The following is a 15,180-nucleotide window of genomic DNA, read 5'->3' as shown; positions in this document are numbered from 1 at the left end:
TACAGTGGGTAGGGCATTTTCCTTGCATGCTGTGAACCTGGGTTCGATTCCCAGCATCCCATATGATCCCCTGATCATAGCCAGGAGTAATTCCTGAGTGCAGAGCCAGGAGTAACCCCTAAGCATTGCCAGGTGTGACCCAAAAAGCAAAAAAAAAGAAGTTCTTTGAAAGGTTTCAGCAATTAAGTGACAGATGTCAAAAAGCAAGTCAAATAAGAAAATAAGACTTAGAAAACCATCAATTAAGTAGAAGAAGAAAAAAGCAAAAAAATTATGGAAGGGATATCAGAGTATTATGGGATAATTATAATAGGAACAGCAACCAAATTAAAGGAGACCTTGAGGGGGCTGATAGTACAGCAAGTAGGATGTTTGCCTTGCACACCACCTGCACTGGTTCGATCCCTGGCACCCCAGGAGTGATCCCTGAGAACGCAGAGAGAAGCAAGCTCTTTATGCCATTTATGGCCCCCCAAAAACAGCGAAAAAAAAGAGGCTTTGAGGAAAAGGAGAGTGAGCATGCGAGCAAGTGTTTCAAGAAATTATAGCTGTCTCTTACTCATCAAAGCCATGTTCTCCCTTGAACACTTTGAACACATATCTCACGTGTCTCTATATATTATTAGCTTCTGTGTTCTCTTTTAAACACATTTATGTTCTCTCTTGAACACATTTGTCCACTTTCTGTGCTCTCATATCTTTCTAGTAAGTTTGAATAAAAAACTACCTTTCTTTGCTGAAAAAATAGAAAAAGAAAAGAAATTATAGCTGATAACTTCCAATTTCTGAGGACTGACTACCACAACCAGATCCAATATGTTAATAGTTCCAATAGATCTAAGGAGTTCCAAGTAAAAATAGTCCAAATCAGAGAACTCTCAGACATACTGTAATTACAATGATAGAAGTCAAACATAGAAATAAAATCTCAAAAGCACCAAGATAACAATGAAACTTGTATAGAAGGAACTACCATAAGATTAAAATGAAATGTGTCAACTAGTAAAGTATGGTTTGACACAAGGAACTATTTGGATGAAACAAACATCCCAGTAAAAATACTCTATAATTTATGTCATAATTTAATCTTAAAGCATCAAAGAAAACAAAACCAAAGCTAAAGAAATTCATTACCATTTAACCAAATTTAGTAAAAACCACAAAGGGTTTATTTAAAAGGCAAAGAAATCCTAGTTGGAAATGGTAAAGGTAAAGGTAAAGGCCCTCCCGTTGATCGTCGATTTGCTCGAGCGGGCCCAGTAACGTCTCCATTGGAGACTTTGTTGTTACTGTGTCTGGCATATCGAATACTTTCGGTAGCTTGCCGGGCTCTCCGAGAGGGGTGGAGGAATTGAACTCGGGTCGGCCATGTTGGCCGCTTGTAAGGCGAACGCCCTACCCGTTGTGCTAATGAAAATATAAAGTGGAGGCAAACAAACAATCAATGGCATCTTTTATAAACACACAGATGCCTTGAAAGGAATAGGGAACATAGAGTCACAATATCACAGGAGACCACCAAAATTAAGAATTGAGCTCCCACAAAATCTATTTTCCAGTCTGAGTATCATTTCAAAGAGCACAACTACATTAATCTACATTAATTTTTAAAGGAATTTGCTTTCTCTGTGTTTGTTATACCACTATTTATATTGAACAAGAACTAGAATCATCCCAAATACCCCCAAAACACATAATGGATAAAGAAATTGTGGTCCACATACAATGAGATACTACTCAGATATAAGAAAATTGAAATCCAACAGTTCATTCATCTCAGCTAGAACTACAGGGTGTCATGCTGCACAAAGTGAGTTAAAAGGAAAAGGAGTCTGAACTGAGGAAGTAGACCTTCTAAATCCTCCATATTTCTCACCATCTGCTCTTACTAGCATGGGAGTAAGACATCTCCACTGTTTACTACAAGAGTTCATGCTCACCTGCAGAAAATTCCGTGCTGAGCACTGACATTTCTTATCCAGTTCCAGGATGCCGTTCTTGAGTTCCTCTACTTTGTTGTCCAGATAGGCTACATTATCCTGCAGTCTGCTCAACTTCTGCTCTTTTTCTTTCTCTAGTCTATGCATATAAAACTCCTCCTCCTGGTGCAGGAATGTGTGAAGATTCGTAAATTCAGAATGTATTCTTTCTTCCTCATGCTTTATTTTCTTCTATAAGGAAGAAAAGTGGTCAAAAATGAATGCAGACCAAATGTTCATTAATGGATAGATTCAGATCCAACATCAGTCACACACAGAAACAGTTGAAACTTATTCAGTAGAAATAAATAAGGAACATTTCATGTATAGTGCATTATGTATGAGTCATCTAGGCAGTGAGTAAAGCAAAGTAAATCAGAAATAGAAGGATGATATTATAGAACTCTACTTTTATGAAATAAGTCATATTCATAGAGACAGTGAATACCAGAAAATAGGAGGAAGAAACAATGAGGAGTAGGAAGAGAGTTTTAGTTTGGATGATGAACAAGTTTTGCAGGTGAATAAAGGCAATGGCTGCACAAGCATATGTACAAACACTTTCACAATGCTGTTCACTAAAAAAGTTAATAATTTGATTTTTATTTTATGCTTAGATACATGCATGCATACACAAATATACACACACACAGTTTCTCAGTTAGTGTGATGTTTCCTGAAGAATGCGCCATGTTAATGTCTGGGAAGCAGAAATTCAAAGATAGACAAAGTCTGTGTGTTTTCAAAAGGCCAGCGGTACTCTCTCTCTCTTGCCACCCACGTTCAGTGGTGTAGGGTTGTTTTCCCCACCCCGGGGAGGCCGCCAGCAAGGTAGGTGAAGGAATGAGGGCCAGGCTGGTCGGTATCAATGGTACTTTATTTCAATCTTCACTCTCCTTCTGCTCCTCTCTCTCAAGCCTGAGGCCCTCTCACTTCTCACTCTGCCTTCTGGAGCCACGCCCCCTCCAAGTTTACAGTCTTATTTTGTATAGCAATCACGTAGGGTGGTGACACAAAGTGGGTTGAACATTAACAAATCAACAAAGAGAGCTAAGACCACTCCTCCTGTATGAGCAACCCTGGCATCGAAATGGGACAGGCCAGGGGGCCAGAGTTGCTCATACAGGAGGAGTGGTCTTAACTCTCTTTGTTGATTTGTTAATGTTCAACCCACTTTGTTATCATACAGAAGTCGTCAAAATTAGATATGGTTCTGGGCTGGAGCGATAGCACAGCAGGTTGGGTGTTTTCCTTTCATGTGGCCAACCCGGGTCTGATTCTTCCATCCCTCTCGGAGAGCCAGTAAGCTACTGAGAGTATCCCACCTGCATGGCAAAGCCTGGAAAACCATGCAGACATATTCAATATACCAAAAACTGTAACAACAAGTCACACAATGGAGATGCTACTCGGAGATGTTACTCCTCCGAGGAGATTAACTCAAGGATAAAATCTCATCTAAAGAGACTATTCCAGATTAGTAGGAGATCTGCTCAAGGGTGGGACCCCAAGAGTGTGTGTTATTCCTTAGCTAGTAAACCACTTAAATAGTTGTAGTAAATCGCTTCTAATATTTCTAGCAGTATCATTCTGTATGAGCACACTAAAAGATATAAACTTAAGGTTTGGTCCCAACCTCAGCAGGGTCCTAGTCTCGTTGTTACTTTTGGATCATGACAACATTTCTCCATGATCATGCCCTCAACTTACTGTTGAGTATCTTGGTGCTTTGGCCTGTCCCATTTCGATGCCAGGGTTGCTCACAATTTGTCCTGGGTCCATTCAGTCCCTCCTTGGGACCCTGCTTTTGGTGTGCTAGGAACTAAGGGCAACTAAGTCAAGAAAGCAGATGCCTAGGAGTAAATATTCACAGTCAAGCAATTCCCAAGTTACAAATCATAATAATATTTACTGGCTTCCCGTGTCCATACTGAAAGGACATTGCTTTAAGGTCAACTATGCAGAAGACGAGAAAAGCAATATTTAACTTACAATACAAATGTCCTAAAAGGATCTGATCTTACAGGATATGATTAAGAAAAATGGTGATTAACTGACTGGGAGTAGACCACAGAGAAGAGTCTACAGATAAACAGAGGAATGGGAGTGACTCGGGAGCACTCTGATGGGTGTAACCCAATAAACCTAAGCTCCCTGTGGCAAGGGAGAAAGGACAAACCAATGTTATCATACAGAAGTCGTCAAAATTAGATATGGTTCTGGGCTGGAGCGATAGCACAGCAGGTTGGGTGTTTGCCTTTCATGTGGCCAACCCAGGTCTGATTCTTCCATCCCTCTCGGAGAGCCAGCAAGCTACTGAGAGTATCCCACCTGCATGGAAAAGCCTGGAAAACCATGCAGACATATTCGATATACCAAAAACTGTAACAACAAGTCACACAATGGAGATGTTACTGGTGCCCGCTCAAGCTAATTGATGAACAACTGAACGACAGTGCTACACAGTGCTACAGCGCTTTCTGGTAAAATTTCTTCCTTACACCAAGTAGTTTATGTAGGTAGTATGAATAAAATGCAGAATAGAGCTTGGCCAAAGTAAATGAAATATGAGTTATAAAAATAAATATGTATTTTTATTTTGATATGTTGGCTGCATGCAAGGCAGACGCCCTACCCGCTGTGCTGCAGGGCTGGAGCGATAGCACAGCGGGTAGGGCGTCTGCCTTGCACGCAGCCAACATGGCCGACCCGAGTTCGATTCCTCCGCCCCTCTCGGAGAGCCCGGCAAGCTACCGAGAGTATTCGATATGCCAGACACAGTAACAACAAAGTCTCCAATGGAGACGTTACTGGGCCCGCTCGAGCAAATCGATGATCAACGGGAGGGCCTTTACTTTTACTTTACTTATTTTGATATAAAGATGTGTTCCTGTGTTTCAGGTAAACTTTTGGTTGAAGAAACCCTCAAAGTTTCCTCTTGAACCTTATTGACGTTTCCAACTGAGACATCACGACTGGCGTGCAGATGACCACCCGGGAGAGTTCATGAGTCTCACCAAGGGAGACGTACAGTTGCAGATTCTGATCATAAATACTAGAAATATCAATCCTAGATTCAATTAACCACCCCAATGTGTGAGAATGTCTAGAAGAAAATGATCGATTGGGCAGAAATTTTATCCGGTAGGGGGTGGGGACTAGAATTTTAATATTCATTTTAACTTTCCCATTTCAGGAAGTGTTCCAATTTTATAAAATTAATAAATGAGTGATTTTTTTTGTTTTTTTAAGTCGGAGGTAGACTTAGCTTCAAGCCATGTATTCATGAAAGGTGTTTATTTATTTATTTATTTATTTACTTTTGGTTGTGACAATCTTCCCACCACTCAAGATCCCAGATATGAAAACATAAGGCAATCTTTTGAGAGATCTTATTTGAGATTCGCACATGAAGAATGAGAATGGAGATTTAAGACACCATGAAAGAGGGAAAATGGCTTACTGGTCAGTGTAATAATATTCCAGACTAATGCACTGTATCAATGTATTCATGAACAAATCTCTTTCCATTCATTGGGAGTCTGGTTATTTACTGAACTAGACTCCCATACACTGTAGTTGTCTTTTGTTTGTTCTTTTGGTAGTTCCAGTTCTCCACATTAACAGCCTTATTACTGTTAATGTGGAGAACTGGAGTTCATTGCATCTCATGAGATGAATCTCTTCCTAAGTCTCCACAAATAGTTGATCTCTGAAGCTGGAAAGCTTAAGTGTCAGATGCTGCACTGTGGTAAATGCATCAAAATCATGCAGTTGAGGCTTCAAAAGAGATAGGTACTTTCAAAGTTTGAGAATTTGAATCCTGTCAAGGATCTTTTAAGTAGACTGCAATATTTCTATTTCTTCAACTCAGATACTGGGAATTCTAAATAATTGCTATCAAAAGGTTGAAGCATTTATAGCAAAAATAAAAGATGGGTAGAACTAAAGAAGTAAATGGAAATGGTGCTTTCTAAAATTACTTTAAACAATCTGGACCACTTATTGAGTGAAAAACCCTCATAATGCTTTCACCATGCACAACCTACTTCTAGAGAAGATGACAGTATATAGTTTGACCACAAGAAGCTTCAAACTCTCACCTCCCAACTACTTATTTTCTGAGTTGTATCAAGCTTCAGCTGCATATATATGGATTCTGTGAATTTCAGTTTTGTGACTGCTTTCTGGAGCTTTTCCTGTGGGAAAAATTGGGTATTAGTTTATTCAGTTGGAAAAGTCTTCACAGCATATACCAGAAATCATAGGCTTTCAGATAATTAGAATAACATTGAGTATTTGTTGAGCCCTTAGATGTTGAGAGAAAGCATGTGGACAATTATCAGTCCAATAACACAGTTGATCTCCGTGGCACTCTGCAAAGCTGGTAAGATGTTTACCATTGTTTCTGTTATAGAAATCAATTCTTTGGATGGGATTAAGTAAATTGTCTGAGGGAACAAATTTTCTTCGATCCCATATTGGTTAAGGAAAGATGTAGCAGAACAATTCCCACTTCTTTCTCCCACCACAGTCAAAGTAATTATCATATTTTCCTTTGAAGGTATGTTAAACAGAGTCTTTCACTCGGTTTCACTCACAGACATTCATTTCTAACTATTTAACAACCCCAGTATATCTTTAACTGTGTCTGTACCCTATACTTGTGGAAGTCATGTAAACGTCAGAAACTGATGGCTGTAATTTATTTTGAGAAGAATAATCTTCTCATGTCAAAATTTGTCCTGATTAACCAATAAAAAACATTCAGTTTCCAGTCCTCCTCTGAGGTATGATTCATCCTCTCAACTGTGATCAAGGTTTAAGGCCTAAATTCTACTCTGTGTCTTCATTTATCTTTCTTTCCACACATCCTCTAGCCTAGGCATGGTGCCAAGCAAGCTTTTTTTCTGTGTCTCTGTCATCAATCCTGAGTATAGGACATCCTAGTTTACCTCCAACCTTTAATGATTTTTCCACCACGTGAAAGATACGAGGCAGTCTTTAATTTTCTGTTTGCATGTCTTATCATTTTCCAACAAGGTTGAGACAGTACCCTGACTGCTTAGAATGATCCATGTATATACTATTAGCTTGAGTGTAACTGGGAGGGTGTCCTTCTAGCATGCACTCCAAAATGAAAACAAAAATCTCATTCCAAAGGATATTCTGTTTCCAAAACTTTCACCAGTGAGATCTATAAAAGATTCAAAGATATCTGAATACCCTTTGCAATTATACCAATAAAGTCAAGGAAAGAATGAACTTTCATGCGCAATTTCTGAGTGCAACAGTGCTGTAAATTAAAAATCAGTCAAGAAGAAAACCTAAAGATAATAATATAAACCAACAATAGTGAACACAGACCTAAAAATCTTCAACAGTATCTTAGCCAAAGAAATTCAATAAAGTACACTATTAGGATCATATATCATGTACTTGTTTGCTTTTACACATATGAAAGTGAAAAAAACACTATATCATAGCAACAGAAAGACAATATTCATACAACTATATTTCAATTGAGAGAAAGAAAAGTAATGATGAGATTCAACATTCTTTTATGAAAAAAGTGCTTAATAAAACCGGGATAGAAAAATTATTAGAGACAACACCTGAACTTTGTTTACATTGACACCATTGCAGTTGAGACCAGTCTCAGGCTGAAATAGCTGAACCCACTCTGGGAAGGGAGGCAGAACCCTCCTTTTCAGCTAGGTCCCAATAGCCTCTACCCCTGACCTGGGCTATATTAGCAGGCTCAAACCCAGCTTCTGGAGCACATGCCACCTATGTGACTGCACAGCAGACATACACAGCAAATCACACACTGCTCATCATTATAATTCAGGACATTCAGTGATGAGAGGCAGAAAAGAGAGCAATCCCCAGCCTAATACCTCAGCACCTTCCAGGGTATCTATCTACAAAGACTCCCCCTCAATGATAGAAAGAACACTAGAAAACCAATGATAAAGGCCCAGTTCACTGAGGGGAAATCATATCCTTGAAGACACAAACAACAACAACCAGCTCTCTAAATCCTTAGTGACTTTAGTGCCACCATGATAAAGATGTGTAATGAGCTCAAAGAATATGTGGCACAGGTATTCAGCAAAGCCCAAGAAAGTCTAAGAGTCAAAATGAGAAAACTCCTCCATTCAGAAATGGCAGGAATGAAGAGCATGGTAAGTTACATTGAAAAACAAAAAGCCTCAAGAGAAGCTCTTAACAGCCGAATTACTGTAGCTGAGTAAAAGATCAAGAAGCTCCAAAATTAGATGGAGCTGAAAACTGCTAGTAAATGAGAAAACTGCTGTAAACAATGGAGTGTTGAGAATAGTCTAAAAGGAAATAAACGGTATACTATGGCACTATAGGATGAGTACAAGAAAAACAATATATGAATTACCATAGTCACTGAAGAATAGGAAAGCAAATTTCATGATTAAATATTAGGTAAAGAAATCATTGATAAGAATTTCTCAGAGTTGAATACAGGCACTGAGATCCAAGAGGCATGAAGGTTGCCAGTGAAAATATTCTCAACTAGGGAAACTATTTGATCACTTGATCCAATGACATCCCATTACTCATCGATTTCCTCAAGTGGGCGCCAGTTAAGTCTCCATTCATCCCTGTTGCGTGCTAGTGTAGCCCAATGGTGTCTGCTTGTTCTAGGCACACAAAGAGCCTCAAACCGATCATTAGAAGTCTTGACGAATAAGTGTGACCATCTTGTACGTTGGCGGCCATGCAATCTTTTGACATCCCATGAATCCAGTTGGTAATGGCTTTAGTCCAGTGGTCGTCTCCAAATCTCATTACATTTCCAGCCCATCTGATTTTTGACGTGTTAGCAAACGAAACAGCATCCCTGATTCTTGACTGTTGACAGAGGTCAGAACTCCAGATTCTTTCTCTCATTTGAATGAAGCGTGATACTCCAAGCAGAGCTCTTTCAATTCCTCTTTGGGAGACCCAAATAGCATTCTAATTCTGTTTTCTCAGGGCCCAGGTCTCTGAGGCATATGTTAATGCAGGAAGAACAGTGGAATCGAAGAGATGTGCCTGGAGCCAGAGGTTCTTCATCCTCTTAGCTATTTCTTCCACACTCTTGAAGTCGTTCCAAGCCACTCTCTTCCTCCTGCTCAACTCAGGTACCAGATCGTTTGTCATGTTGACTTCTCGACCTAGGTATACATAAATGTTGCATTCAGAGATGTTCATTCTGTTGAGAGAGAATGGAACCTCAGGAACGAGACTGTTTCTCATAAACATTGTCTTTGTGAGATTCAGCTGTAGTTCGACCTTTCCACAAACACGGTCAAAGTCGGGAGCATTTGTGCCACTTGGCTAATGTTTGGCATTATAAGAACGATGTCATCAGAAAGCGGAGGTGGTATAGCTGCTGATTGTCTATCTTCACTTCCATTCCTTCCCATTCCACTTGTCGCATGATGTTCTCAAGTGTGGCACTGAAGAGTTTTGGTGAAATGATACTGCCCTGCCGAGCCCCTCTCTTCCCTTTCCAAAAAAAAAAAAAAACTACAAGAGACATTATCCTCAATATGATAAAATCCTCAGAGACATAATACTGAAATCAGCAAGATCAAAAAAGCATCTTATGGACAAGGGAAAGCCCATAAGATTTACAACAAATATTTGAAATGTGACTACAAGACAGAAGAGAATGGAGGGACATAGTACAAAACCTCAGTGAAATGAAAATTTCCCCAAGAGTTCTCTATCTAGTTAGCTTATCGCAGAGATATGAAGGAATCATAACAGCTTCATGGACACGCAACAGCTTAGGGAATTTATAGTTTTGAAACTAGTTTTGAGAGAAGCTTTAAAAGAACTTCTTTTGCACCTGAAGGAATTAGGGCTGGTAGGGTGCTCACCCCCTACACAGCTGCTCTGAATTTGATTTCTGGTATTCTGTAAGGTCCTCTGAGAACCATCAGGGGTAATTCGAAATGTAAAAGCCAGGAGTAACCCTGAGCATGACCAGGTGTGGCCACAAAATCAAATACTTTATAAAGATGAAAACAAGGAGCGAATGTAATAAAAGAGTTCAAGGACCTGTATAAAGTCTATTAATACATTGATCTAAGAAATAAGAGGAGGTAAAGAAAAAGCATAAAGATGTTACTATACATCTATAGGAAAAATTAACATTGTTAAACTGGCCACCTTACTCACGGTAATTCAAAGATTCTATTCAATCCCTATAAAAATTATAGTGTCTGTGTCAAAGACACCAAAAAACCTAACTAAAATTTGTAAAAATCACAAAATACCCTGACTAGCCAAAGGAGTTCTGAGGAAAGATACAATGGAAATTCTTGTTCCCAACTACAACAATATAATAAGGCTAGGATCATTAAGATTACACAATATTAGAAAAATACGTACATACATATACACTTGGGCTGGAGCGATAGCACAGCGGTAGGGCGTTCGCCTTACAAGCGGCCAACATGGCCGACCCGAGTTCGATTCCTCCGCCCCTCTCAGAGAGCCCGGCAAGCTACCGAGAGTATTCGATATGCCAGACACAGTAACAACAAAGTCTCCAATGGAGACGTTACTGGGCCCGCTCGAGCAAATCGACGATCAACGAGAGGGCCTTTACCTTTACCTTTACTTTACATATACACTCACACAAATGGAATAAAACCTAGAACCCAGAAATAAGGCCATCCAATCTGGTCAATGTGATCAACGATAATACAGGCATATATAATGGAGAGAGGAAAGTCTCTTCAACAAATAGTGCTGGGGAAAATAGATTTACAAAACCCAGAAATGACTGCTACTTACGCCATATACAAAAATTACCTGAAAATTTACTGAAAACTTTGACAAAACACTGAAAGCCATAAAACACAAAGAGGAAAGTACAAAAAAAGTTTCCAAATATGGCTTCAGCTTTAACTTTGAAGAGTTGATTCTAATAACTAGGGAAACAAAAACAAGCAAAAATTACTTGGGAGTCTTTGGAATCAAAAAAGAAATTTCTCCAGGGTCAAAGAAAATGTCAGTGAAACAAAAAGACATCCTATATACAAGGAGAAACTATCATACCTCACATGTCTAACAAGATGTTAATGACAAAGATTTATAAAGAAATCATAAAATACTCCAGGTACCATTCCCAAGAACAACATTGAAAAGGACAAGTGAATACAGATTACTCCATTTTGCTACTGTTGCAGATACCACCCTAAAGTGCTCAGAGCATTCTCCTGGTTTCGTGCATAGGAATCACTTTTGATGGTGCTTGGGAAACCATATAACGTATCTGGAATTTGAACTGGAGTAAGGAAGCATGATCCCTTTCTTTTTCTTTTTTCTTTTTTAATGGAGTTGTACTGCTATTTATTCAGACACTGATTAGCTGATTGAATTGGGCATGAACTCCACTTTTCTGTTTTTTTCATTTTTTATAATTTTATTTATTGAATAACTGAGAGAAGTTACAAACCTTTCGGGTTAAAGTCTTGGTCATACAATGAAACACCCGTGCCTTCTCCATTCTCCACCCCCCAAAACTCCATTATACCCGCATCCCACACCCTCCGCCTGCATATGGGGCAGATCATTTCAACATTACTCTCTCTCTACTTTGATTACCTTCAATATTTTGACATCAGACCCACCATTAGTATTTGGGATTTTACCCCAACACTCAGATCTGATGAAAAGGCAACAGTAGACAATTTATTTCCTATTCCTCGTTATGAAAAACATATGATGCCACGTGACTGCAGTAGTGGCTGCGCGATTTTGAAATTCCAAAATTTTAACAATTAAATCTGGAGGGATTTCTGCCAAAACCTGCTGGGTTCCGAGATTTATTCCTGAGTCTCTTGGATCATGGCCATTAAGCAGCCTGACCAGGAGCCAGAAAGGCTGTTCATGGGCGCAACTGCCTTTCTGTCTGCACTAAAAAGCAGATCATGCTATAATTGAAACCCAAGCAAAACAAATTGTAAGTCTAAAACTGTACCTCATGGTGTCTCACTAATAAAAATTAAAAAAAAATGCAGATTACATTACAAAAGACACAGAGATTGTTAACAGGCACCAAAAAAATGCCTTCAGGAGTTATAGGGTGGAGTTCAGCATATTTTAGTGAGGGTACTGTGACAAGTCACTTTTGCAGCAAGTGAGAGAACACATTTGAAGCAATTACTACAATGAAAATAATTTCTGTCAAATGAATAAAATAGGTTTCAAAGCAACAGCAGATGAGGTTATTCGGAGGCTTTCTGGACCTCACACTCACCCGGTAACCTGGGCATGCATCTTCAACAGTAGCAGTGAAGTGTCCTTTGTGCTGTGGTGACCGCTCACAGCACCAGCAGAGGAGCTGACCATCATTTTCACAGAACAGATGGAGCTGCTCTCCATGTTCATTACACATGCTCTGATTCATTTCCTTAAAAGTTTCAATCATACCTCTCAGTTGCTTGTTGGGCCGGAGACTACCACTTTGAAAAGGTTTACGACACTGGGGACAGTGAAATGTCCCTGGAGATGATGTATCAGCACTTTGGTTCCCAGTAAAACCCACAATGCACAGGTGGCAGTAGCTGTGCCCACAGTTGATGCTCACGGGCTCAGTCATCAGCTCCAGACAGATGGAGCAGGTAGCTTCCTCCCTCAACTTCTTGATAAATATAGCTGAGGCCATGGCTTTTCTGGAAATGCTGCAATATTGGATCAAGAGGCAGGGAAGAAGCAGTCAGAAATTTCTAGTATGTGAGAAATGCACTTCTCTAGAATTTCAGGGCCTCTTGTGAGCTTGAAATCTCTCTGAGAGAGATATGGATTAGGATTGAGAAGATTCATTTCATGGAGCTGTTTTGTGAATGACTATGGCACAATCACACTTGGTCCTTAAACTGATTATAATTAAAATAAAATTTAATATTTAGTTCTTCAATCTAACTGCTATTATTGCATTTTAATTGTTTATTATTTGCTTGAGTCTGTGGTGAAATGAGACCAGATCAAAGATTCCATTTTAATTCTAGAAATATTTTGGACATGGGACTCAGGAAGGGTGAGAAAAGGACAGGTTTCCCCGCAAAAATTAAAGCAAAGGAGAGAAACCCTTGGAGGAAGGGTGAGACTCGCATTTTGTGAAAAGGTACTTTATCACTACTAGTTGATTTCTTTGTAACTGGTACTAAAATTGGGAAGAGTTTGCAGAATTCCTCAAGAAAAATCATGTTTGCACTGGATCATTAATTCCCAGTTCTTGTTACTTATTTCCACTGCAAATAATGATAAAAGGTATGGATAAAAAGACCCAGGCACCAAATGATAATAAGATCAACTGACACCCTGAAGAAGCTGTGTGCCCTTGTCATTAGCCTCTTTGACCAGAGGACAGAGAATTGAAAGAGGTAGGAGAAGAAGGGATTATCCTGAGAGCAGAGCTCCGGGAGACCAAGAGAGGTGACTGTCACTTACTTCTTCAGGCCAACCTGGTCTCGCAGAAGGACATAGTACTTAGAACCCATCAATGTGACAGAAAACTGAAGTGGGTCAGTGAGAAAAGATAGGGATGACAGGCCTCTTTGATACTGGCATTTTATCTCCCGGTGTCCACCAGTGAGTACCAGTGTGTACCTAAGATGGGAACACAGGAAATGACACAGACACAGAACTTTGCCCTTCATCCAGATAGATCGTTACACCTTTGGGAGGCTCTTTCCTCTATTCTCACTGTTGAGTGTTTGTGGGGAGGGAATAGAGGCAGCATGAGGTAGAAAATAAATGCTTCTCTGACCTGTCAGTGATGAGATATCGCAATCACTAATGCTGCTTTTTAAACTAAAGCTACATGTTAAAGTATCTTTGTCTAACTATAAGTATTATCTCTTTAGAGTCATAGAGAATATCTTCTGGAATGAAGATCACTTAGCCAAACTCACATGCCACCCCTGCAAGTTTTTTTTAATGACAAAGACTGTGTCTGTTGTCCTGAACAAGTTCTAGTGGAATTGTTTTTGAGAATAAAAGCATTCAAAGTAATGAATTAAAAAAAATTGGGGATGGGAGAGATGGGATAGTTGGTACGGTTTTTCTCTGTGAGAAGATTTAGCCCAAATATAATTTAAAGAATAAGGAGTTTTGGTCAAAGGGGTGTTCCATTTCATTACAACACCATCCAACCATTCTATTTCTTTTGTAAATGATCTAAGGAGGAGGCAGAGATACCTTATAGACTAATATTTTTCACCCTCCTCTACACTAATTGTCACAGAGTTCTTGCCTCTTCCATAAACCAATTGAGACTGAGAAAAAATACGAGAATATTCAGACTACTTATTGTCTCAGAATTAGTTAGATAAATTTCCTCTCATTATTACTACCAGGAGGAGCAAAGATGACAGAAAGGGGTCAGAAGAGAGACAAAAGATCAAAGTAAACAAGACTAAAGGTACTGCCAGCTCCTGAACACTCTAAAGCCTGGCCAGCTCCACAGGAGTGCCCAGAAATCCTCTCCACTCAAAACTTTCTGCTTCCATTGTGGCAAACTTGGTTGCCAGAAAGGCGAGTGTCCTTAATGACCCAAGAAGCCTTGGATCTCACAAAGGAGTGTGACAAGATGGGCCACTGGACAAGGGACCATACAAAGCCCAAAGGAGACTTCCAGACCCTTCCACCTTTCTCTTGACCAAGACTGCTGCAAGCTCCCATCCTTCCATTCCAACTGAAGCTATGGGAGTCTGATCATCTTGGTCTCCATGATGGCAAGCCAGACCAAATCACAGAGCTGCCTCTTTAGCCTTACTGTCCTCCCACAACCCCTTTTGCTTCTCTCTCATTCTAATGGAGAGTGTGAGGCTTAGTGTAAGGGAGAGAAACCCTGAACCCAAGTGGAGGGCAGTGGACACACTAATCAAGGGCGAAGTATCTTTTTTCTGGCCATTATTTCCTTTGAGGTACAGAAGTTCTGAGTTTGACGTAATCCCATTTGTTTATCTTTGCTTCTGTTTGTTTTGCCGTTGGCATTGGATTCTTAAAGTGAACTCTAGCTTCGAAGTAGTACACAGTTTTACCTATTTTTCTCAATATAACTTATGGATTTGGGTCAGATATAGACGTCTTTAACCCATTTTGATTTGAGTTTCATGCATGGTGTTAGGAAAGTGTATACTTATTATTATTTTTATTGTTA

The 15,180-nt window shown here is 39.6% G+C and overlaps 1 protein-coding gene across 2 annotated transcripts in view; it reads right to left on the bottom strand.

The window, feature by feature from the left end:
* LOC130040455 (E3 ubiquitin-protein ligase TRIM38-like) overlaps positions 1 to 13,569 on the bottom strand; it is a 35,447-nt gene extending 21,878 nt beyond the window's left edge. For both annotated transcript variants that reach the window (XR_008794994.1, XM_056132534.1), the window contains exons 1-4: positions 13,467 to 13,569; positions 12,274 to 12,697; positions 6,083 to 6,178; positions 1,941 to 2,171 (exon numbers count right to left, since the gene is read on the bottom strand). Coding sequence is in view for 1 of the 2 variants with exons in the window: in XM_056132534.1 (XP_055988509.1) it covers positions 1,941 to 2,171; positions 6,083 to 6,178; positions 12,274 to 12,697; positions 13,467 to 13,516 (801 nt within the window). In the remaining variant the exon portion in view is untranslated. The remainder of the gene's footprint in view (positions 1 to 1,940; positions 2,172 to 6,082; positions 6,179 to 12,273; positions 12,698 to 13,466) is intronic.
* Between the last annotated feature and the right edge of the window lie 1,611 nt (positions 13,570 to 15,180).

The sequence above is a fragment of the Sorex fumeus genome, unplaced genomic scaffold (assembly GCF_029834395.1).
Source record: "Sorex fumeus unplaced genomic scaffold, SorFum_2.1 ptg000094l, whole genome shotgun sequence".
Lineage (NCBI taxonomy): Eukaryota > Metazoa > Chordata > Mammalia > Eulipotyphla > Soricidae > Sorex > Sorex fumeus.
The sequence above is the reverse complement of the archived record's forward strand: the minus strand, read 5'-3'. Positions and strand labels throughout refer to the sequence as shown.